The sequence below is a fragment of the Lepidochelys kempii genome, chromosome 21, assembly GCF_965140265.1.
Source record: "Lepidochelys kempii isolate rLepKem1 chromosome 21, rLepKem1.hap2, whole genome shotgun sequence".
Lineage (NCBI taxonomy): Eukaryota > Metazoa > Chordata > Testudines > Cheloniidae > Lepidochelys > Lepidochelys kempii.
In genome coordinates this window covers 3,605,285-3,626,610 of record NC_133276.1, presented here as the reverse complement: position 1 = coordinate 3,626,610, position 21,326 = coordinate 3,605,285, and the positions used below count along the sequence as shown (strand labels likewise).

The window sequence follows — 21,326 nt, the reverse complement described above, 5'->3', positions numbered from 1 at the left end:
ATAGCACATGCTTGTGAGGGTACGTAAACCTCAAAACAGGCAGCGGTTCCAATTTTTATCTAGACTGCCCGTTTAAAAATCCTGAAGACCTGACAACAGCCTAAGGTGGGAGCTTAGATACAATAGGTAACCTAAAAGTACTTCAGAAATACTAAAAGCTAAACCTTTGTAAACGTACCCATCACAGTATTATTTTGGAAACAAGCAGCACAGAGGCAACTAAAAGCAAGAAGAAAAATTAAACGCATTTCCAAACCTCGAAGTATTTGGATCGAACATGGGATTGGTTCATGCTTTGCTCAGATTGGGTTTGCCCATCTATTACTTATGGCACAATTAGTTTAGGGAAGCCATGTTCCATGTACTTTGAAATGCCAGTTCGTACACTAATAGATATACTGCTGTTTTGCCTGTAGGCGTTGTGTATTCTGGAAGCATCCCAAGGTTTTTATGGTGCTTAATGACATCAGCTTTCTTGGGTTACAGTAAATCAGAAGGAAAGTACTTCCTACACTAAGTTTTAGTAGACTCAGAGGTTGACACTGCAGTAAACAGGAGCTCATTCACCAATGAGTATAGTACAGCAGGGATGTTATAAATATCCCAGTAAAGGTTTGGGTAAATTTGTTATCATTTGTAACATTGTTTGCTTCCTGTTAGGGTGCATATCATAGCACCTTATTTTTGCTGGGTATAGGGAAAGCAGAATGTCTTTTTTTTTTTTTTTTGCAGCATGGTTTATATGATTAGCTGGGGTTGCTCATTCACCTGCACATCTACCAATGTGATATATGCCATCATGTGCCAGCAATGGCCCTCTGCCATGTACATTGGCCAAACCCGACAGTCTCTGCATACAAGAATAAATGGACACAAATCAGATGTCAAGAATTATAACATTCAAAAACCAGTCGGAGAACACTTCAATCTCTCTGGTCACTCGATTACAGACCTAAAAGTGGCAATTCTTCAACAAAAAAAACTTCGAAAACAGACTCCAACGAGAGACTGCTGAATTGAAATTAATGTGCAAACTGGATACAATTAACTTCGGCTTGAATAAAGACTGGGAGTGGATGTGTCATTATACAAAGTAAAACGATTTCCCCATGTTTATCCCCCCCCCACTGTTCCTCAGACGTTCTTGTCAACTGCTGGAAATACTTAAGAGAGCAGCACAACTACGGTCAGGAAGTGAAATAGGCAACTGAATAATGAAAAAGTTACACCTATTAGCCTCTTTCCTCCGATTTATGCATGAGGCAGTTTATACAGAAATACAGGTAGTTCGGTTTGTGATGAATGGGAGAACCACCTGCCGTGTCTGAAGGTTGAGGACGTCTCGAGACAGGTAAACAGACTTATGTGCAGTGCTGGAGAGGAGCAGGTGGTTGTGGTACATGTAGGTACCAATGACACAATGAAAGGTAGAAGAGAGGTCCTGGAGGCCAAATTTAGGCTGTTAGATAAGAGATTAAAGTCCAGGACCTGCATGGTAGCATTCTCTGAAATGAAATCACAGAATCAGAAATGTAGGGCTCAGATGGACCTTGAGAAGTCATCAAGTCCAGCCCCATGTGCTGTGGCAGAACCTTGGTCTGAAGGCTGTAAAGTTAAAACCTTAATCTTGAATCATCTGTACATATCAATGAAATTATTATGGATCAATATTTAAAGCATGATAGTAGATGAAGCATCAGCCAGCCACTTGTTGCTACAGAAAATTCAAAATAACTATTTTAATCTTGATCCATTATTTCTCAAAGCAATTTTAATGGAGCATAAAATGCACATTGACAGTTGATAATTAAAACCGTTTTTTACATTGATCAACTATTTTATACACAAGGCTGTAAGCATTAGCTATTTAAAAATATTTAAGATGTTAAAACCTGTGATTTATTACATAATAGATTGCTTAAGCAAACTAGCCTGAGATCAAAAGTAACTAAAGGCCCTGCTTCAAAGCCTTTCATTTTATTCTCTCAAAAAAGTGAATTTCATACACCGTTGAAATTTGACCATCTGTATATAGGATTTACACAGGTTTTATTTATATATGGGCAAGGCACCATTTAAAAATATCCTTTTCTATGTACATATAAGAAACCAGAGAGTGGAGCAGAGTTAAATCAGAGACTGAAAATACATCATTGTGCTGGGAGTGGCTGAGCAATATGCATAGTTGATGCCTGCATTGGCCAGCCCTCTTGGTGAGTTTGCAGGAGACGGTATAGCTGTTTCAGGTGGGCAACAATGTTGTCTTTAATGTCAGGAGTGGAGATCTGAAGCCGCACACTGCCGCTGTCAAAGGAACGTGTGAAGTCACCAGAAAACATTTCATAAATCATCCGAGCTACAACTGGGATTACCTGTTTAAAAGAAAGTGCAGTTATTTTAGCCTCATGAGGATAACCTAAACGTGGCATAGTAACATTTCCAAACACTCAGGTATGCCAAGACACTTCTGTAGTGGTAGACTCTTTATCCACAGAACAGTTTCACTATCACCTGAGCTGCAGTTTACACTCAAACAGTCCACTTCACTGTAAGTGGATTCCATTTTACTTTGATTTAAAAGCCAAAAAAATCCTCCAGCTTGCAGTTCTGGTTTCTTATCTCATAAAGAAGTTCTACTTTGTTGCATATGCTGATATGGAGAAAACGTATTAAGGAAATCTGTATTTGATTCATCCATTTGTTCTAACAGATGTTTGTTTTGCAGAGCCAGAGCTCCCTTACCTGAACCACTATCAGCTTTCTCTCCCTAGGTTTTCCATCAGGCCATTCTTCTCCAAAACAGAAGTAGATCTCATAAGGTGGCTGTTTTTCTACCTGTCCTTTCTGATGGGCAATCAGCTCTAAGAAAAGAAGCAGTGTGATAACGTCAAATGGGGAATTATGTTTCTGATGGTGGTACAATATCCTGCTCCACCATCCGAATACAAGTGCTTACTACAAAGCAGCCTGTTCAGAATCTCCAGTTTTATTCCAGAGAAAAATGTTTACCCTTCTAGCATCACTTCTCTCACATCTCAGAGCTTTTTTGCTCTCCTGGATAGAAGCTTCTCCAGGAATTACACTAGCCACCAATGCTGCTCAATGAATGAAACAACCAGTTAGTTGTTTAGCAGAAGACAATATCTGTTCCCTTTTTCCTTCTCACCTTGGGCCTAATCCAAAGCTCACTGAAGTCATTGGAAAGACTCCCATTTATTTCAGTGGGCATTGAAACGAGGAGTAAGACTATCAAGACTGAGCCTAGTCTGGCTCTTCCAGCCAATTTGGAATAACGCTGTCAGCTGAAAAGCCAGAACTCAGCATTATTCCCTAGCATTTCAAGTTACTTACCACTTAGAAATGTTTCCAGACAGAAGAGTTTGACTTTCTTTTGTCTCTCAATCAAGTTTGGTGCGATGGATGAAGGGGCACATGGTCCAGACCAGTACACCTTGCACTGGCAGAGCCGAATGGCATAGATGGCATGGCCACTGACCTCCAGAATCAGTCCCCTGTCCATAACATCTAGTAGCCGACTTGTGAAGATCTTCTGCTTTTCGTTGGTGATTTGATCTGTTCCTGGAAACTTTACTTGCTCCAAACTAATAGGTCCAAACAGCTCTTCTTGGTCTGGCATAGGGCCCAGTTCTCCATAGAAGAGTCTACATCCCTGGGGGTTGCTTACAGTTGTCGTCTGCCCAATCTCTTTTCCTCGATACTCAAACTTTATTTCTAGATCTGTCACTAAGAGATAAATTGTTAGAATGACTTTGTTCCAGTTCAGTAAAGACTTTGGCATGCACCAGATAAAACACGGTAGACGTTATTACAGGAAAAACATTGCAATATAAATTAGACCTGATGAAGTATATTCTAAATACGTACAGTTATCTAATGTGCAGAAGTGTAAGAAGTCAAAATGCAGTAACAGTAAAGTAAAACAGACAGTTTTAGCCACAGTGACAGATGCACGAGAAATCCACAGATACACTTACTAGGAAGAGAGCTAATCCAGAGCTCCGGAGAGCTGAAGAAGTCATGTTGCAGAGCAGATGGAGGCATCTCCATATCTAGAGGTTCATTCTTTGGCCACACCGCTTCAGGGCTGCAGTTTCCCGCACTGGCTGGCCCCATCGGGGAATCTATACAGAAGAATCAAGTAAGTTTGAGAACAAGTATATTTTAAAAAAACAAACAAAAAACACTAAAAATTTTGACAAATTACATTCACCTGCAAAAAACTAGCACAGCAGACCATTTTTTTTTTTAATATTAGCATTTGACAGACATGCCTGGTCTGTTAAATATGCATATGCAGAGATTTCACTCTATTTAATAAAGTCATTAGAAACATATTATAGGTGCTATAATGATGCTCACTCTTTAATATGGTAGCCCCCTGTTAGTAGAAAGATCTGATCGTTGTATTCCTGTATAATGCCTTTAAACAAAAGCTAGCTGTTTTAATGAGTGTTTTGTTCTAATATTTACATAGCAAGGATTTGTAAACTTATCTTCCTAAGTAAATAAATAAATAGTTTAAAAACTAAACATTTATTTGGTCCAGTAATGACTGCATTTTTATTAACATGGCTAATTTATCTAGACAGAACTGTGGCGCAGAATTGATTGAAAGTGCTGTCATTGGCTTTCCATCGTGTCAAATATAGAGGGATAGAGGCATGAATAGGAACATCTGCTCTCATTCCCTTGGTCCCAAATTATTCTGTTAAGTTCAGAAGCTGCTGTAAGGCAAAACTGGTGCAGCTGTTTGGCATTCCACCCTCTAATCACAGAGCTGGTAACACATGAACAATGAGTTCTCTTATACCACTTCTCCCCAACACTACCAGCATGCTTCCACCTGACCTGAAGCAAACATCTTCATCGACTGGAAGGGAGTTAAGTACCCAGGCAGAGTCAGACTGAGACGGCTAAAGAGCGTCAGTGGATAGGCAATATAGAATGACCACACTAACTGAGAACTGCACTGAATGATCTCAATGCATACAGGTTCAAACAGCTACGAGATGGCAAACTTCAGTCACTCTCTAGGAGCACTATTATGACAGCTAAGTACTAGTATCACTGTCCTAACACATGAAATGTCTTTAGTTTAGTTAAAAACTAGCAATCTGCCATAAAAAGAGCTCAAGTCAAAGGTTTAGAGACTGGAAAAGGGACAGCTTCACTGCATCTCGTCTAACCAGATTGTCTAGAAAATTTTAAACACCAGCTCTGACCCTTCGGAAACTAATAAAAAAAGTGCATTTAAGTGCTGAGGCAACATTACAGTTAAAATCTGCCAAACCCAAACCTAGCTGCATAAAAATATACCAACAGCAGCTATTTAAGAAATCTCCATTATTACAGGATATTTTGATTTGACATACAGAATAGTGCATCCCTTTGCTTTTTAGTTCACAGCAGAAATTTTCTTTTAATAAAGCTTATTAGAGGAATCAAGTTTGCTATAGATGTAAACTGAAGTAGAGAAAGAACACATTTGTCAATGTGGGATATAATACTGGTGTGTTAATAGATTTCTTTACAAGGCAAGAAGTTAAGAATAAGGTGGTCTGAGAAGAAAACTTTCAGAAGTTATTTTTAACCACTCCCTCTCGTTTTCTGATAGAGTTATAAAAGTCTGCTTCAATAATAATACCACCTAGCTCTTATGTAGTGCTTTTGATCCAGAGATCTCAGAGTGCTTTTCAAAGATGATCAGGATCATCATCCCTGTTTTAGAGATAGGGAAACTAAGGCAGAGAGAGGTAAAGTCACTTGCCCAGGATCATCCAGGAACAGAACTCAGTTCTTTCAAGCCCCAATCCAGTGCTTTATGTATGAGGCCACACTGCCCCTCTATCATAGTACTGATTAGTAAATAGCCAACTAAATTAAAATGCTAGTTACATACATTGATTTACAAGTCCATCACTTCATTGACACACTATATCCCATTCTACTAACCATTGATATTAAGAAATGGAAAGGTGTCCTGTATGGGAACATGCTGAGATGGATTCAGTTCCTCTTCCTCCTCATCATCAAGGTCATTATCTTTCTCATCCCATGGAGCAGAGCCGGTGGAGCCTGTACATAACCATACAGTATGGGGTTAGCAAGCAGTACCGAACCTCATTGACGACTGAGAAGAAAAAAAAAAAAAAAAAGACATAGAACATCAATTCCCCCTTCCACTGCAGTACAGGGCCAACAGATGCACTTGTTGAATAACAAAGAGGTCAGTTTCAGTTACAAACTTAAGTCAAAGTTTAGTTTCAAGACACTGAGCAAAATTCATTACTGGTCAAATTCAATGGAAGTGTTGAGTTTTGCCCAATGTGAATTTAGTTTCTCCCTTTCAGTTTTATTCCATTTACCCTGAATGGTTTCATAGGTCAGCAGCACACAGCGAAGATAGTGGCCAATTGTCAGGCTCTGACCAATTTCCTTTTATTTCTCAATTGTGACATTTTTCATCGGCCAAAAGGGTACTGCTCACAGCATTCACCTCCCCCCAAGGAGGTGAATCTAACAATCCCCCACTGTAGTGCACTTACTGGTAAATACTGTAAATTAGAAACTAGTTTTGTGGAGTATCAGATGTTAACTTGCATGCTTTACCAACGTGAGAAGAGTCAGGGGCGTGCACAGGAATAAAAAAATTGAGGCTTTTGGAAGGGCACCATCCGTCATCTTTGGCCAGCTCCCCACCCCTGCAGCCCCAGGAGCTCTGACACACACACACACACCGAGCGACTGGAGGAGCTCGCCTCCCCCTCCCCCAAGCCCCTGTGGTCATAGGAGTTCTGTTCCCCGCTGGTTATGGGGGGGGGACATGTCCCTGCTTGGCCCACCTTATGCACAACCCTGAGAAGAGTTATACATACTATGTATTAAAATCATGTATGCTAAAGAGGTAAGATGCAGACTGAAAAGTATAACCAATGACTGTACAACATTTAATATAGTAGGAAATAAGGGCCCACACCTTGAATACTGCGTACAGCTCTGTGGTCACACCATCTCAAAGATATATTAGAACTGGGAAAAGTACAGAGAAGGGCAACAAAAACCATTAGGGGTATGGAACAACTTTCATAGGAGAAGAAATTAAAAAGATTGTCTCTTTTCTAAGCTGAAATGTCCCAATTAAGAGGAGATATGATAGAAGTCTATAAAACCCTGAATGGTGTGCCAAAAGTAAATAAAGAAGTGTTATTTACACCTTCACATAACACAAGAACCAAGGGTGACCCAATGAAATTAATAGGCAGCAGGTTTAAAAACTAATATAAGGAAATACTTATATATATAAGGCCAGAAATATAACTGCGTTCAAAAAAGAATTAGTAAGTTCATAGAGGAGCGATCCATCAATGGCTATTAGCCAAGACGGTCAGAGACAAACATATGCTCTGGGTGTCCCTAAACCTCTGACTGCCAGAAGCTGGGACTGGACAACAGAGGGTGGATTACTCAATTATTGCTCTGTTCTGTCTACTCACTCTGAAGTATCTGGCAGCAGCCACTTTCATAACACAGTATACTGGGCAAGATGGACCAGTGGTCTGACCCAATATGGCCACTCTTATGTTCCTCTGTAAGGGGCTAAGTTCACCTAGTATAACTCCATTAATTTCAGCAAAGTTACGCCAGGGATGAATGTGGATCTAAATCCTTTAGTTTGATTAGTCATCATGGACCACGCCACCGTCAACAATGTTTGCCACTTTGTTTGCAGAGGTAGCTGAAGAGTTAATACATCAGGGGAACAAGGCCCATGTATTGGACTGATGCCTGCTTAGTAACTAGCACTGTGTCACCCTTTTCCTCACCTGGGTTAATGATTGATCCCTGAGACTGTGGAATATCACACACTTCATAAATTTTAACAGGATTCATGGGCACCTCTTTCGTGCCATCATACATCAGGTTGAACTCCCGGCTTTTGTTAAGAGCGCATCGGAGCTGTGCTTTCCATTTTGCAGGGTCTGGATCATCAACTCCTTCCTGGTATTTCCCTGTTTCCACAGCCCATGCCTGGGGGCAAAGTACACAGTGTTCATATGAGTCCTGTTATGCCGATTTTGAATTGTGTCAGGTTTCCAAACAAATACATTATAAAAAACTGTTGTCTTTTACAAGAAATCTTCTAAGCTACAACACTTCTTAGAGCAGCTAACAATTAAAGTACCTTTGTTCCCCTGCACATTATCTTTCTCCCCTAACACAAAAAAGCCTCAAATTTTTATGAGTGACGAGTGATTTTACGTGCCCAACCTCAAACACCTTAAGGAAGCCTGATTTACATGGTGCTGGTCATCAGCACGCTCTCAAAATCAGGCCCCTTCTAGATCTCTCAGGTTGGACACCCAAAAATCACTAATCACTTTTGAAAATTTGAGCCACAGTTTGTTGGGTTAGAACAAGCTGGCTCAAATAGGAGGAAAAAGCACTAGCCAAGATGCTTGTTTTCTTTTTAACAGCCCTAAACTCTGCCTTAGTAAGTGGTCTGCAGCATGTGGCTGGATGCTACGGTTACACAAATTCTGCCTGTGTAACAGTAGCATCCAGCCACACATTGCAGACAAATTCTGTGATTCCACATGAGACCATAGTGGATATCAGAAAAGGGAGGCACACTTGAATTTGTTCACTCCAAATTTATTCTGTATTCTGATTTCAGGTCAAATTCTGCACAGAGGAAATATTAATTTAAATGAAAGTTTTCCATTAAATATTCGGAACAAGCCAGCCACTTTCCAGGCAAGGTAGCTATTAGAGGAAACAAACCTGTTAAAAGTCAGCAGTAACTAGGAAGTCTTCTACAATATGGAATTAGGCTGGTAGTTTGAAAGAAACACGAATGAGTACAGTGACGCCTTTAACAATTCTCTCTCCCAACTAAATGCCAAATTTTGCATTCAGATGCATGCAACATTCCTTCTGAAGTCAAAGGAACTGGATGCATTTAGTGGGCAAAATGTGGCTACAAATTATTACTAGAATGATCACACAATAATTATTCCAAACAACTCTTAACACTTTGTCTCCAGCCTAGAGCTGTTGCTTATGTGTTGGAATTCACAGTTATAGGCAGCAAAGAAGTGTGTTCAGTTTGTGTAAGAAATTAAATACAAAGGCTTGTGGTGTAATCTGCAAGTTTCTGGTCTGACTTACAAATGGTAGGTAGCAAGAGAATAAATCATCACAAAGCATTTGTTTTTAACAGTTCATGCAGAAAAAAGAAATAAAACAAGATTCAAACTGCTTAGAAGTAAGAGGAAAAGCAGTGTAACAAAATTAGCGGGGGGGTGCCCTCCCTCCCCCACCTTAAAGATGGTGTTCTCCTCTTCATGCTGAGGACTGTGTCGAGTTGCATGCTTCCAGGGGATCTGAAATCGCTTTGCTTCCCGATTAAGCCATACGAGGTTTGGATACATGCCACTATCTACCTGGGCTACTAGCCAGGGTTTCAAACGAACTCTGCGTGGATGTAATGCCATTATCTACAGAAAGAAAAAAAAACAGTCAGTAGGAAAACCACCAAGAATTACCTGAGTCTCTTATTCACTAATAAAGTAAGCACAGTTTCTTGAAACTGAGCAATAGAAACTGAATTAGGAATATCATATGTGATGGTTAATTAATTGTCGTTCTTCTATACTTATTTGAAAGCATGTCTAAATATGTAATAGCTATTAGATTTAGCCAGATTATATTCTATGAGAAACAGTTACTAATCTGTCACTAAAAAAGGCCTTAATGTTTGCAAACGGTTTAAAACAGTCTGGGTTAAATCTTTGTAAAAGCAGAAGCCTTCTGCATTAGAAGTTGGTGTATGATTTGTGTTAATAATTGAGCAAAGTGAAGGATAAAACCCAATCAGAATGTTGTTTTAGATGCCACAAAGCTTGTTATGCAAGAGATAAAGCTAAAAACAAACAGTGGAAGAAAAGATATTAGAGTTTAAAAAACTCTTCAAATACTTCCAATTGAACTACCTGATCAGATTATCCCACGATTACAATATTCTTTTCCCTCCTCAACTGACGTAAAAACATGCCCCAGCGGGCGCCCCCCACCGCCCCCAAAATCCAGCAATTGCAGCATAGTCTCAAGTGAGTCCGTTTTGTAGTGAAGGATAACAAACGCAGATTTAATTTGAAAGTAGTTGCACATCTACATGGTGTATTCCAAACAGCCATGAAAGTCATCTGTAGTTCAAATCTTACAGGTATTTGTGAAGGACACAGCTCTCTCTCTCTCTCGTTATTCAATATGCCAAACTACACTAACCACTACGTTTTTAGTTTGGTTACAAGAGAGCTGTCAAAGGAAATGGACAGCAAAGATTTATTCATGTTTAAAGGAACCCTTGTTCCCAAGTTCAGATTTTTTGATAAAAAGTTTTATTAAACTTGTTAACAGAAATAACTCCTCTTTTTAAAAATCAACTGAACGTTTGTTGAGATTTAAATAAATACTCATCCACTGTGTTTGCAACTTAAACATTGCAGTATTTTATCAGTGTATGAGAACCAGATGTCGAACGAAAAGTAAAACTGAAACAATCTAACATGTACTCTCAGTTTGAAATGAATCAAGTAAACAACCAGACAAGGTGAAAAATAGTTTAAAACATCACATGAAAATTGCATGTGATCAAGATTAACACTATAAAAAATTCAAGATATTTAGAATATAGAGAGTGTTCTTCAGATAATTTTACAGTATATTAAATTTCAGGCTCAAATTACTTGAAAAGAGGCTTAAATTACATGTACATGTTTAAAGTTTTCATTTTTTGAGTGGTTTAAAACTCTTCCTTGTAACTATTTTTATCTGGCCTGATTTTTAGCATACAAAACCTTGGTCCAAAAGGACTTACGTACTGGGTGTATAAATCTTACAATGCAAATATTTTTCTTAATCAAGAATAGTTATAGAAGATATATGAATCTCTCACAATCTACTGAGGATTATTAATGTAAAAATTACAAAATATGATTTCAGCATAGGTGCAAAAAGCTTTAAAGAAGCTACTATAAGACCAAATACATCAATGTATTTGTAGAAATACCTGCAGGTCCAATTCCAAGGCATGTGATACAGAAAGAGTTAATCTGTAACCAGAATAGAGTTTGTTTTATTTATTAAGTGGGAAAAACACTCAGATCCTGTTACAAAATGCTGTTTATTTAATTTAGATTTAAGAAATAGGTTAAAAGATGCCTATTCAAGACTTTAGATGCCCTAACGCACCATTGTTAATAAAATAATATCCCAACAGCATAAAAGAATGTCAACAGGAACTCAACTATCCACCTACAAAAGCTCCTTTCTGTTCCTTTATTGCTCGGGAAAGCATATCTTGAGCTCTCTCAAAAAAATGTAAACAAACAAACATTTTGTTGCATCCCTATAAGGTCACCAAATTCTGTCTATTTCGGACTAAGGGCTTATTACATTAGCGTGCAGCCAGCCGTGGCGTAAACCTACAGCACACCAGACTGCCTTGCACTAACATACTATGTGGCGCACTCCAAGACTTTCACTGAATTGTAGCAGTGACCACATGAGACATAAGCACACAGCAGGCGGGTGCGCTGTAGATTCACACTCCGGCTTGCCACACACTATTAAAACAGATACAGAATCCACTGGTGAAAAGGACAAAAAGGAATCTCCTAGTGAATTTCCAGTATAACAAAAAAACCCTCAATGTAAAGTTAAAAGTGTGTGTTCGCTCCTAACTATTCCCATCCGTACACAAAACCCCTTAACTCAAGCGTGGTAGTGTCTGTAACTTGAGTTATGACTAGCCCATTAGGAGGTACAGGCAGGCTACTGCCGAGTTAGTACAACTCTGGGCTGCTCATCCAATCGCTCCACACAGCTCAAGTGTTATTCTGCTCTCACTTGAGCAAGGCTAATTCAAGTATAGATAACTCAAGTTAACTCTGCAATGAAGATATAGCCCTACAGCCATTTCAAGTACAGTTAATTTTAAGATTTATACACCCAATACATAAGTTTTCACACCCGAAGGATGTAGCTTGGTCCATTTTACTGTTAAGGGTAGAAAAGGCTGCCATCCTAGGGTTGCCAATTTTGACTGGATGTATTCCTAGAGGTTTCATCACATAACATACTCTCGAATTATGATTAATTTTTAATTCCTGGGGACTCCAGAACAATCCTGGAGGGTTGGCTACCTTATGCTATCGATACATGAGGCTTTCTGGGTTGGGTATCAATGTTGTCCTACCTATATGCCTCAGTTCACACTATATTCCCCAGCTGCAATGTTTGTGTTGCAAAAACTGAACTGAAAACTACCTTTAAACAGAAATTAAACTGACTCACTTCTCATTGCCTAAGCCAAGAGATGCCACAATTACACCGACAGCAAATCATGAAAAGTAAATTGGATTAGTTGGGTACAGTCATTCCTACCCCAGGGTCTCATGCTCTCCCTTATAGCTTTTCCAAGCATATTAGGGGAAGAAACTTCCCAACAAGGGACAGCAAAGCACAGTAAGGTACATCACTGGAGTGCTGTACTTTTTCTCTGCACCGCTGAGTGGATATGATCATTCAGATCTTGTCTACACTAAGGAAACTCAGCAGCAGTTTCCTACCATTGCTAACACTGGTGCAGCTCCATTACAATTAGCCAAATTGCGAAGCAGGCTGCCACTAGTTTTATAAACACCCAATGGATAAATATGGTTAGGATAACAGTGCTTAAAATGCCAGTGGTCAAACATCGATGGAACAACATTTTCCTAGTGTAGGTCAGTCTTCAGAGACAAGACACTAGATGAGAGATGGCCATTGTCTTTTCTCTCTATGGGAATCCCCACATAGCTAAGGCCTTGTCTACTTCAGGAAACTGACCACCATATAGCTATGCTGATCAATTTCTACATGTAGAATAGTCCCAAGGCTTTCCATGGCCCACCCATAGACTAAGGCAAGAGGGGTCTACTACACGCAGTGGTAAGTGACCCAAGGCTTTTTATAGGCTAGGAAAAACTGTGCTTTCAACAATCAAGTTAGTTTAACACCAGCATAGATACAGGTTGACTTCACCATAAAAATAACCCAGCCAGGCTGGTCAAATACCAGCCAGGTGATCACCCTACTGCCAAGACTATCATTCAACCTGCTGGAATCAGTCTAGACATGTTAAACTGTCTGCACTAGTGTTTACAGGAGATATGAACTGGGCTAATCCAGCTCAGTTGAAAAAACACGCCTTCTTTTCCTAGTCTGGACAAAGTCTAGCTCAGCATTAAACCTTTTTCCCTCAGGGCTTCCCCTGAGGCATAGAAGTCATCCCCGGGGCAGATAGTGGTGGGTGTAGGCCATAGGGTGGGGGCTGGCTGGGATGGGAAGGATCCATAGGGGTGGTGGGAAGAGGTAGGAGGCTGAGGGATAGGAAGGGATGGGTGGGGGGGAGAAGGGCAGACTGGGGGGCATGGAGCTGAGGGGTGGGAACGGGCATGGGCAGGTGGGATGAGACAGGAGGCTGAGGAGTAGGAAGGAGTGAGTGGGAAGGGAAGGAGCCTGAGGGGAGGAGCCATGGGACAATAAGGGTGGGGCGGCGCTGGGGGGGCAAAGGAGTCAGGGAGTACCAGGGAGGGGGGGGAAGGGGTTTAGGGGCACTGGGGGGCAGGGAGTACCTGGGGGGGAGACTGAGGGGCACTTGGGGGGAGTCAGGGAGCGGTAGGGAGGGGGCATGGAGTACCGGGGGGTTAGGGGCACGGGAGGGGGCTGGGGGGCCGGGAGTACCGGGGGGGGGGAGACTGAGGGGCACTTGGGGGGAGTCAGGGGGCAGTAGGGAGGGGACAGGGAGTACCGGGGGGATAGGGGCACGGGAGGGGGCTGGGGAGCAGGGAGTACCAGGGGGTTAGAGGCACAGGAGGGGGCTGGGGGGCAGGGAGTACCAGGGGGTTAGAGGCACAGGAGGGGGCTGGGGGGCAGGGAGTACCAGGGGGTTAGAGGCACAGGAGGGGGCTGGGGGGCAGGGAGTACCGGAGGGGGAGACTTAGGGGCACTTGGGGGGAGTCAGGGAGCGGTGGAGAGGGGGCAGGGAGTACCGGGGAGATAGGGGCACGGGAGAGGGCTGGGAGTACTGGGGGGAGACTGAGAGGCACTTGGGGGGAGTCAGGAGTGGGGGGGGCAGGGAGTACCAGGGGGTTAGAGGCAGGGGAGGGGGCTGGGGGGCCGGGAGTACCAGAGGGGGAGACTGAGGGGCACTTGGGGGGAGTCAGGGAGCAGGGGGGGCAGGGAGTACCGAGGGGATAGGGGCACGGGAGGGGGCTGGGGGGCCGGGAGTACCAGAGGGGGAGACTGAGGGGCACTTGGGGGGAGTCAGGGGGCAGTTGGAAGGGGGCAGGGAGTACCGGGGGGATAGGGGCATGGGACGGGGCTGGGGGGCCAGGATTACCGGGGGGGGAGAGACTGAGGGGCACTTGGGGGAAGTCAGAGAGGGGGTGGGGCAGGTAGTACTGGGGGGATAGGGGCACGGGAGGGAGCTGGGGGGCCAGGAGTACCGGGGGGGGGAGACTGAGGGGCACTTGGGGGGAGTCAGGGAGGGGGCTAGGGAGCAGGGAGTACCGGGGGGTTAGAGGCACGGGAGGGGGCTGGGGGGCCGGGAGTACCGGGGGGGGGAGACTGAGGGGCACTTGGGGGAAGTCAGGGAGCGGGGGGGGGGCAGGGAGCACCGGGGGGATAGGGGCACGGGAGAGGGCTGGGGGGCACTTGGGGGGAGTCAGGGAGGGGGCTGGGGAGCAGGGAGTACCGGGGGGTTAGAGGCACGGGAGGGGGCAGGGGCACGGGAGAGGCTGGGGGGCCGGGAGTACCGGGGGGGGGACTGAGGGGCACTTGGGGGGAGTCAGGGAGGGGGCTAGGGAGCAGGGAGTACCGTGGGGTTAGAGGCACGGGAGAGGCTGGGGGGCCGGGATTACCGGGGGGGGACTGAGGGGCACTTGGGGGGAGTCAGGGAGCGGGGGGGCAGGGAGTACGGGGCGGGGGCAGACTGGGGGGCGCTTGGGGGCCGTCGGGAGGGGGCAGGGGGGAGGCCCCGCGGCCGGACTCTCGCTCACTCACCGCGCAGCCGGCTCCGGCTCCGGCGCTGCCCCAGCTCGGCCCCGCCCTTCCCCTTCCCTCACCTGGCCAGGTGCAGCCGGGCGCAGCCGCGGCCCGCCCCGCCCCCGGAGCCGCGCTGGGCGGGGGCGGGAGCAGTGAGAGCTGGGGGGGGGGCATTCAGTGGGTCAGCTCCTGTGTCCAGGCCCCACCTGCAGGGTGCTGGGGGGCGGCGCACCCCACACATGGGGTCTCTGCATGGACTGGATCCAGAGCGGCTGGCGCCCTGGGGCTGTGGCCAAGTGTGTTTTATCCCAGGGGTAAGAATCTGGGCCTTGGATTCTACTCCTGGCTTGGAGTCGCGGGGACTCTGGGCAAGTCCATCGTGCCTTCCTTCTCCTCTGCGCACTTCAGTTTTCTCAGAGGGGGGAACTTACTTTTGTAAAGTGATCTTAAAAAGGGCCTGCTTGCAGCCCAGCTGCTCTGCTGGAAGTAGGTGCTTGTCTGCCCAGGAAAATGATAGCGGTATAATTATTCTGCTATAGCTATGCCAATATAATGCCCTGTCTGGACACTCTGTTATGGAACAAAAGTAACTTTATTCCAGTATAGTTACTTTGCTTGAGTCAACTTTCCTGTGTAGACAAGCCCTAATTAAGATTTCACTGTTCCTGTGAGCCCTGTAGGAACCAGCATTGCTACAAGGAGAGGTAACTGGAGTGTAGCCTGGCTCCTGCATCATCCACAAAATTGTTAGCTATATTACAATTTCAGAGCCAAATTCTGCCTGGGAAAACACAACAGGGTTTCACAGGCGACAAAGACCCTGAATACACGAGTGAGAATTTCATAGTGAGAAAAGGTGCTGGCGGGGGCTGGTGTTTTCACCGCTGCCCTCAAGGCCTGGTCTGGGCACGGTTGGAGGACAGAGTGTTTACAATGCTGGGAGACTGCACCAACTCAGCTGCTGCTGGTGAAGCCGAACAACTGGTAGCACCAGTGGGAGACGATAAGAAAATAGCCTGGAGTAGATGCAGCCTCTAAGGGCATTAGCTAAAACGGTGGGACTGCACACATGTGACCAACAGGGGAGAACTGGGTTCTGCAGAATCTTTATTACTAATGATGGTGAACAAGCAGACAAGTTTGACCCAGATCCTACAATGAGATTGCAGGGCTAGCAGTTAGGAGGGAAGCATGTCCCCTCACCAATAAACAGTATGTACATGATTATTTAATGTATTACAAGTGTGGCCAGAGGCTGCAGTCAGGGTTGGGGTCCCATTGGGGCAGGTACAAGATAGACATACATGAAGATATGGTCTGTATCCTGAACTGTGCATTATTGAGAAATAGAGAGAAAGAGCCCCAGTCCTGCCATTTATACAGTCTCTTTTCAAAGTGGACCTGCACTTCAAGATCCTTGTTTTACAAAAAAAACCTTTAAAGAAAAAAATATTATTATAAGCAAATTAGGTGTAGGCAGTCAAGTTCTTGGCATGTTTTCAAATATTCTTCTGTTGTACTCTCTCTTGTAGAAATTTGAACCTTCGCTCTTTTTCTCAATTTGGCATAGACAGATTTGTCCTAACAGATCCCTAGCATCAACCACTGAGAAACTTCAAGATGAAGCATGATTAACAGATGAAAGTACAGACAGATGGCATTCTCAGAAATCCATAAAACTCCTCCTTCCCCTCCCGACCTCATAACAAAGCTCCGTCACTGCTCATAAACATACCTTGTGCTGTGACTCCACTACTGTGCGTTACTTCTCCCTGGCACGTTTTCTGGCTTCAGTCAGCAAATGATGTCTCTCAGCAATCCCTTACTGATTCTACCTTCTTTTTTCATAGTTGGGGAGCAGTGAGTCAAGGGTGAATCTTGGTTTCGAGAGACCAAGTTGAACATTACAGTTCAGTTTCAATGAATCAGAAAGACAGCAGGAAATTCCCTTCTCCTTACTGCCCACGCAGCTACCCAGCACCTAATGGTGTTCCTAATTTTGGAAAGCCTGGACTTTGCCTAAGTTTTAACCTTGTGCCAAGAATTTACATTTATTTGAAGTTGTGTGCTTTACAGGTTTTTCATACAGAAATCACAACCTTCACCACTGAAATGCAACCACCTCTGGGGTGAAAAATGGCAGATATTTAACAGTACATAGTACCATGACTTCCACAACAAAAAGGCAGTAAACTGAGGAGAGACTAGCATCCTCCTCAGTAATATCAATCTGCATTACTAGATTTGGTAATTTGTTCACTGTGCAAAACTGCATTTATTTAACAAACTGGTTCTATATTGAGGCCCCAGTTTTGAATGGGGCCTTTTGGGTAATGCTGTAATAGATTATAAGTGATAATATCTGCTATACTGTCATTTTCCCCCACATATAAAAAGCATGTGACAACCCAGATCTGCTGGTGATGGGCTCAGAAAAGATGAAAGTTTAGATAGTTAGATCGATTGATAGATATTGGCATAGAGCTTCCCACTGCCAGCTGTTTTGATCCATTCTGTGCCTTTTGAACTTGTCTGGGCCCTTCCACTGCTGCTTCAGCCTGGCATGAAATATCTGCCAGCTCCTCCAGACCTAGGTGCAAAATCACAGCTAGCTGCTTGTGAACGGGCTCTGGCTATAACCTGATTTTATGGCTAATTTTCCAACTAATGAGAGTTTCACAAGACATAGGGTAGCACAAAGACTTTCACAGGCAGCTGGAAAGGGAGCAAATGAGCCTACAGAAGAAAGAGAAACAATGAGCCTGATTCTTAGTTTCTCCATTCCTGCACTTTGGGAAGCAGTGGGGTGGAGGGAGCATAGATAACTTTAAGCCACCTTTGCATTTCCTGTATTCTGGGGCCGTGCTAGAGCCTGCCTGGCCCTTGGTGTAAATTAGAGATAGTTCAGGTCTTCTCCAACTGACAGTCTGCTTCCAAGGCGCCCCGTTGGCCCAGTGAAGCAGAAAATAGCCATGACCGTGTATTGTGGCCACACACCCAGATCTGTACACAATGCCAGCACCTGGAAACAGAGCTGGTATAGAACTCTTGCATCAGCTTATGCTCACCTTAAGGTTCTCTTAGACTGAGAGAAAAGTTAAAAGGGATCTTACTGTAAATGAGAATGAGACCCAGTTTGTTTAAGAATCATGGAACAACAGAGCAAATGAGTTATGCTTTCTCCATTCTCGGATACTTATAAGGATTGGCATGACTTTGCCTGGGGCAGACAACACCTGGTGATACCCTCTTACCTCTTTGTGCCATTTTTATGCTCAGCAAAGACAAACATGATTGCTAATGCAGATGCCAAACAACTCAATCTTTCCACTCCTCTGCAGTCATTTCCTGAATTTCCTGCAGGCTTCATCAAAGCTGGCATGTGGGAACATGCTCTGTCAATGGACTGAAGGATAAAAAGCAGTCTAGTTTGCCTAATTCTAACTTTTCATGCTCCTGGCTGGGAAACACAGCAGCTTCCGAGCTGTTGTCACTGGTGATAACTTAGGGATGGCTCATCTGGCAGAACACGTAGCTGGATCTCACCAGTTCTTTGCAGCTCAGTCACCTAACAAACTGCTCACTATACCATTGCATATCTCCAGTCTATGTGTCATTTGATCCAGCATTGGTCATCCCCTTAGGGCCATCTATTCCTTATCACACGGAGCTCTGGTCATTCCCTGAGTATCAGCTATTTACTACAGTTCAGCATTCTCCAGACTCCAGAGATCTCTTCTTTTGCTTTAAAAACTAATAATCTGTATTTACATTTACACCAATTTGCACAGCTGAAGTAATGCAGGAAGAAATCCTCCAGACTATAATAATTAAAAGCTATCCCACAGAATAATATTATACTGGCAGAACGGAGATAACTTTTGCCAGTGCAAAATCTGCAGTGTAAAAAATCTGAACCGCTGGGAATTCGTGTAGTATGCACAGGAGTTTTCATACCAGCCGCTAGCGGTTTAAAATTACTTGGGAGGAGCAAAAATAAACAGGGAGGAGCTATTATATTTGATGGGAAAATATCACAAAATTACCACAAGGCAAAACCAAGTTACACAATGAGGTAACATAATGTCCCAGGCATGTAGAACCTTGTTTTGTGCACACGGTAGAGTCACATTCCAAAATGCAGCTGTGTTTCAAACATAACAGCGGAAAATGACGAAATACTCTACACCTCTGGCATTCAACCTTCTCCATACCAAGATCCCAAGTTACAACAGCATTTATCTATCTACAGGTCGAATAATTTCTCACCCAATAATTTCTGCATTAAGCTCATAACTTCTGTTTGAGCTATAGCATACCTTTTAAAAAGATGTCTAGTTTGTTTTCGTGTCTCCAAGTGATGGAGAACCCATCACATCCCTAAGTAAGTTCTTCCAATGGTTAATTACCCCAACTGTTATAAATGAGTACCTTGTTTCTAGTCTGGGTTTGCCTAGCTTCAAGTCTCAGCCATTGGAATTTCTGATGTTGCATGTTTGCATTTTCTACACGTATGATTTGAAAGAGGAGAGTAAAAGCAGAGTAAACATATAACATATCATTTATCACATATCAACATGTACAATTTACCCCTCAGTTATTGGTATGTAGTGCCAGATTTAGCAACTGGCTGAATATAGTTTCATCTTTTCAACGAGAATAATTAATGCAGGCTTATCCAATACCTGAAGAGGGTGTACCTGATGGCTTCCTCTACTTCCTTGCTATCATTCCTCTTCGACTGGCCTCTTGCTGTATTGAAATGATGCTGCAAAAACTTCCTAGTTTGGAATAATATTTGCAGGTCTATCACCTGTAACTGACAAATCTTTTCTGACTGTTACCAAATCTTCTGATTGAAAAACTGACTTGGAGCAGACATGTCTCTTAAAAAAAAAACATTTTCAGTTAAAAAAAAATTGTTTTTCAGTAAAAAGTTTCAAGTTTTGGCTTCAGTTTAGGTCAAATGGAATGGTTCTGGTTTTCAAAAACTACTTTTTTTTTTACTGAAAACCAAAAATATTTATCAAAAACTGCTATTGAAATTTAAAAATATTTAAGTTTTTCATGAAAAACTGAAAAATTATCACAGGAAATTTTGAAAAAAACATGCAACATTTTTAAAAATTCACATGACAAATAACTGGCATCGTTGACAATCTCTTATTAGGACAGCAAAACAAAGTATGTCGATCCCTTTGTGAGGAAAGCCTGCAGACCTTTCCAGTAAAAATTAGCTCGACTCAGGGGGTATTATTAGCCCCATTTTCCGGAATTGGTACTACATTAAAGCACACGATGGGAATTCTAGTTTGCTCTAGGAGGGTCGACACAGACCAATTAGCATGCAACAAGTTGGTGCACTGTAGAAATCGTAACCTCATAGTGTGCATTGTTGCTCACAATCCCTCAGTTTCCCATTCTGTAAAATAGGGCTAATAAAGCCTCACTTTATAGGGGCTGTGATCTTGCAAACCCTTATGCATGTGCTTACACTACTAATGGTACTAAAGTTAAGCACATGCGTAAGTATTTGCAGGATCACAGCTTAATTTCACTGGGCCAAATCCATCCCTGTTGGGGCAGGGAGGTGCCAATTGGATTTCTCGGTACCATCTTGGTACACTGCACTTCAGTGAAATTCACTTGGCATTTTCCTAGGGGAAAGCAGCTTTAATCTCACTGGTGACTCCACGGGACCCCATGTGTACCCACACTTCACCTGCCCTGACCATGCCCCTCTTCCTTGTGCAGACTCTGACATGAATCGGCAAAGTGCTTGTAGAGAGCCTTGATTGGAAAGTGCTGAGGAAATGCAAAGTATGGAGGTGCTCCTGCAAACCCTCACCAAGGGGTTTAGTCCCATTGACTTCACTGGGGCTCCTTGCATGAGTAAAAGGTCAGCATGAGTGAGTAAGGAGTTGCAGGACCAGGAGCTATTCTTCTCAACAGCAGTCTGATTTGTTTGCAATAGCATGTGCCTAGCTGAGCGGCTGAACCATTTTCTTCCACGACATTATAAATTCCAACCTCCTGCTAAAAACAGTGACTTTAATCTTCATGCCCCTTGCTCCTGTAAGTGTGGCATCTATTGTTTCCTATTAACACTGCTCCAATCCTCTTAGGAGTAGAATCCTATCTCAGGCACATTTATAGCAATAGGTCATTTGTTTCCAGCTAACATGGTAAGACGAGTTGAACTCCGACACCTGGTG

The 21,326-nt window shown here is 43.4% G+C and overlaps 1 protein-coding gene across 2 annotated transcripts; it reads right to left on the bottom strand.

The window, feature by feature from the left end:
• Positions 1-1,806: 1,806 nt before the first annotated feature.
• IRF6 (interferon regulatory factor 6) lies at positions 1,807-15,152 on the bottom strand. 2 transcript variants are annotated; one of them, XM_073320066.1, is made up of 8 exons: positions 15,130-15,152; positions 9,342-9,518; positions 7,845-8,049; positions 5,974-6,096; positions 3,996-4,142; positions 3,352-3,744; positions 2,743-2,861; positions 1,807-2,372 (listed from the first exon to the last, which is right to left on the bottom strand). In XM_073320066.1, exons 2-8 carry the CDS (start codon positions 9,513-9,515, stop codon positions 2,151-2,153), a joined length of 1,383 nt encoding a protein of 460 aa, XP_073176167.1. In that variant the 5' UTR covers positions 9,516-9,518; positions 15,130-15,152; the 3' UTR covers positions 1,807-2,150. The 2 variants fall into 2 exon arrangements, with proteins under 2 accessions (XP_073176167.1, XP_073176168.1); XM_073320067.1 differs by lacking the exon at positions 15,130-15,152 and adding an exon at positions 11,093-11,130.
• Positions 15,153-21,326: the final 6,174 nt, after the last annotated feature.

Coding starts and splice junctions, on each gene's coding strand:
- IRF6 (XM_073320066.1), bottom strand. CDS start 9,515: ATGGCATTACATCCACGCAGAGTTCGTTTGAAACCCTGGCTAGTAGCC. Junction 6,097..7,844: donor GGGATCAATCATTAACCCAG/GTGAGGAAAAGG, acceptor GGTTATGTACAG/GCTCCACCGGCTCTGCTCCA. Junction 3,745..3,995: donor CTGGATTAGCTCTCTTCCTA/GTAAGTGTATCT, acceptor TTTATCTCTTAG/TGACAGATCTAGAAATAAAG.